The following is a 3,828-nucleotide window of genomic DNA, read 5'->3' on the forward strand; positions in this document are numbered from 1 at the left end:
GGTTCAACAGGTGCTGTGAACCATTGTGACCAAAGGCGTCTTTTTCTTCGGCGCTCAATCATGGACAAATGCCTGCGCAGTGCATGCCCAGCTCTGTGGCAGAGGTTCTACGGGGACAAAAAGACAAAGGTGGAAGGCAAGAGTGCATCAATCCTGGAACTGCCAACGCCACCACAGCAAGGACCACCAGCCGACAATGATGAGCACGGAAGCACGTATGAGGCTATGTGGGACTTCCAGGGCCAGAACTCAAATGAGTTGACGTTCCAGGCGGGAGACCTGTTCAAGGTCCAGAGCCGCAGCGGCGACTGGTGGACTGTGTCTCGGCTGGATCAAAGCGGAAGCACGCTTGACAGCGGCAATGTGCCCGGAAACTACCTGAAGAAAACTGAGACGAGTATGCAGGTGGAACCGTGAGTTTACAATAAGCTAACACATTTTGATTAGCATCTAAATATAGACATCATCAGTTCTGATGGTACCTGTTGATGATGCTCCTTTGAGAAGACACCACTTTGTCCTGTTGCTACTCTGTCCCAATGCAACTTGGACGCAAAGCCACTTTGTCCCCGTGGTTACTTTGTCCTGTCGCGACTTCATCCCAGCACCTCTTTGGGAAAAGATGATTAGATAAACTTGTTTTAGAATTATGAGCTTGGTCTCGGAAGAAATTCAACTTGTATCTCAAGGCACCACTGTATTCGTCTTCCCTTTTGCTGTCGAACTCTCAAATAGACTCGAACCCAGGCCATGAGCAACGTTAAACTCTGAAGTCACAAATTCCAACGGTACGACTGTGTGTGTGTGTGTGTGTGCGTGCGTGCGTGCGTGCGTGCGTGCGTGCGTGTGCGCACGTATGCGCACGCACACACGTGTGTCAGATGGAATTTCGGGACCATGAACCGTTCAGACGCCCAAAGTCTTCTGATGGCACCGGGAAACAAACCGGGAGCATTCCTCATTCGATCCAGTGAGAACCATGTCGGATATGTCCTCTCAGGCAAGACCATGTCACACCGGTAAGGACAAAACAGAGAGTGGACATATCATTTGTAATGGAAGCCTGCGTGTGTGCCTGTTCACAGTGCGTTCCAGCTGTCGGGTGAAACACTTCAAGATCGCCCAAACGTCCGATGGTCTCTTTGACTTGGATGGCATGCAGCAGTTTCCGTCGCTGAGCCTCCTGGTCGCGCACTACTGCAACAACCGCCTCCGTCTCAGCAATGAGGACACACTCGGCGAACCCTGCAGGCCGGTAATACTGGTTAAGAAGGGAAAGGGGCTGAGGAGGAGAGAGAGAGTGAAAGAGAGACGGGTGCTACCATCTTTAGTGGGAAATGTTACATGTTATATAAGGCAGGTTATTAGATTTTTTTTTCATTATAGGCTTCATGTATTTATTTTTTATTTGACTTAAAAAGAAAACAATGCCTGAGAATTCAATGTTCAAATTAAGGCAATGAAATAAAATGTTCTACTTTTGGGGAATCATCAACACATATGAGTGAGGGGCTACTCATGGTATGACAAAAAAGTTCAGGGGGATGCAACACAAAAAGGCTCGGAACCACTGATATGCAGTATATAGTGTCTGTGCTTCAAATATTTTTCTAGTTGCATGTATTTTAAAAAATCGTTAATATTGCAGTGGGAAGCGTTTTCATTTATCTCAGTTTACCTGCCTCATTATTGTGTTTCTCCATGTGTGTGGCCCCTCAGAGAGAACCCTTGCCAGAACTCCAATTTCCAGATGATGAGTGGGAGTTACCCAAGGAGGAGTTCACTTTGGAGGAAAAGTTGGGAAGCGGCTACTTTGCGGACGTCTACCGAGGATGTTGGAAATCATGCATTCGTGTGGCCATTAAGATCATCAAGAATGGTATTTACGCTCCCGCGTTGGTCCACCTGCAGTTTCTACGCGGTGACCCTTGCTTTCCCTTTGTCTTCAGACTCGGAGAAGAACCACTCGGAGTTCCAGAGGGAGGTGCAGATCCTCAAGCGCCTGCGCCACCGTCACCTCATCTCGCTGTTTGCCGTCTGTACCGCCTCCTCGCCATATTACATCATAACCGAGCTGATGGAGAAAGGAAGTTTGCTCAACCTACTCAGAAGTAAAAATTTTTACTTTTTTACAATTAGCAAATGTTGGCTTGAGGAAAACGGTCTCTTCTTGTTGAAGATGTTTGTCCGAGATGTTTTCAAGAAGAGACCTGGATGATTTTCAAAGTTTGACACCATGACTCGATGCTGTTGGCGTTTTTTCTTTGTTTTTGTTTTTTTACTTAGTCCTGTTTCGTGACACCCCAGTTTAATGGTGAGCAATGAAATTTGATCGACATGGGTTATTTATTTTTTTCCTCAAAACTTTTCAGCAGACCCTTTCAAACGTACCCACGATGTCTGTTTAAAATCAAAATGGCGGACTTGCTGTTCAATTTTGTAATTGGGTCCTTGAGACTTTTCTGTGACTTTTCATTCAAACAGCAGAAGCTCATTTTTTCAAACTTTCCAGAGGGCGCAACATTTTGAGCACAACAGGGGGAACAACCTTTTGACTCTCATTTTGTCGTCACTTTTGAGTTTGCTACAGCTGGCCGGCATGCTGTGGATGGTGGCTCATCGGACACTACGCTATGCTACTGTTAGCATTTAGCATCTGAGATATATATATATATATATTCTGTATTCTTTTAAATAATTTTGTGATAATACTCACCATTAGTGTGAATGGTTTTCCGTTCCTCACGATTGCTCAAGATCCAGCAAAGCTTGCGACATTATAGTCAGCTTGTCAGGTCCATACGCGGAGTTGCTGCTGGCTAGCTTGCGCCCTGCTCAGTAGCTTGCACGCTTCCTTCCTGCTGTCTCCCTCAGGGTATTTTGATGGGAACGTAGTATGGCGCGTGTCAAAGTGCCGCTCTACATTCGACCGTTTCATTGATGGTATTTTGTCATTGCAAATTAGACACACCGCAGAATCTGTTCTCTCCACAAAGGCAAATCCTTCAGTCCATTCGTCCTGAAGTGTACCATACTCGTCATCTTTTTTTCTTTTCGCCATCTTATTCATCGAAGGATTAGCTTTGAGCTAATGACCGAGTGGGGTGCTTCAAAAGAGGGTGTTGACCTGTTACCCAGCAACGGCCAACGTTCGGCCAGTATCATCCATTAAAATTGCTTCTGCCGCCAACTGTAGCCCTGAACAGGACATGAGCAGTGAAAAATCGATGGATGGATTTTAAACAAGCGAGAATATCAGTGGCGGGCCGTGCATTTCAAACTTAGGCCTTCAGTGACGTCACATATTATGAACACAATACTGTATAGGCTCGTCAAGCAGCACTTCATTTCAGGAGCATTTAAAACGATCAAGTATGCATTCACAATTAAGAGCAGGAAACTACATTTACAGATAGTCAAAAATAAAAAGATGATTTAAAAATACAAAATAAAATGCCACCCAAATTACGCTGTGTGATCTTAAACAAGTCTGTCCAATAAATTGCGCAATGTCGCAGTTTCATATAAGACACCAACCAACAATAACAAAACAAACTGTGCTTTGAAAATAAAGTAAACAGATCATTTGCATTTTGAAAATCGATGATACAACAGCAAATAACTGACATAACTGACGAACTAATAACTGACTAACAGCTGAGATTGAACGAACTTTCGTGCACGAAGGTGACTACAATGCGCCATTATAAATTGCAGGTGAGCAGATTTATTTGATACATGTTTGTATCTTTGTCATTTTATTTCGTTACCATGAATTTAATACTAACGAAATAAAATGACAAGAAGAAATGTAAAATAAAATTCATT

At 44.1% G+C, this 3,828-nt stretch overlaps 1 protein-coding gene across 2 annotated transcripts in view; it reads left to right on the top strand.

Moving 5' to 3' along the window:
* The window catches only part of ptk6b (PTK6 protein tyrosine kinase 6b), an 8,746-nt gene continuing 4,918 nt past the window's right edge, over positions 1-3,828 (top strand). The window contains exons 1-6 of one of the 2 annotated variants that reach the window (XM_019891490.1): positions 1-413; positions 882-1,000; positions 1,086-1,255; positions 1,296-1,300; positions 1,722-1,879; positions 1,950-2,111. In XM_019891490.1, coding sequence (XP_019747049.1) covers positions 61-413; positions 882-1,000; positions 1,086-1,255; positions 1,296-1,300; positions 1,722-1,879; positions 1,950-2,111 — 967 coding nt within the window. In that variant the 5' untranslated portion in view covers positions 1-60. Of the gene's footprint in view, positions 414-881; positions 1,001-1,085; positions 1,256-1,295; positions 1,301-1,719; positions 1,880-1,949; positions 2,112-3,828 lie in introns of both variants that reach the window. The other variant, XM_019891491.1, reaches the window with a different exon arrangement.

Source organism: Hippocampus comes, unplaced genomic scaffold, assembly GCF_001891065.2.
Source record: "Hippocampus comes isolate QL1 unplaced genomic scaffold, H_comes_QL1_v1.1 scaffold174, whole genome shotgun sequence".
Classification (NCBI taxonomy): domain Eukaryota; kingdom Metazoa; phylum Chordata; class Actinopteri; order Syngnathiformes; family Syngnathidae; genus Hippocampus; species Hippocampus comes.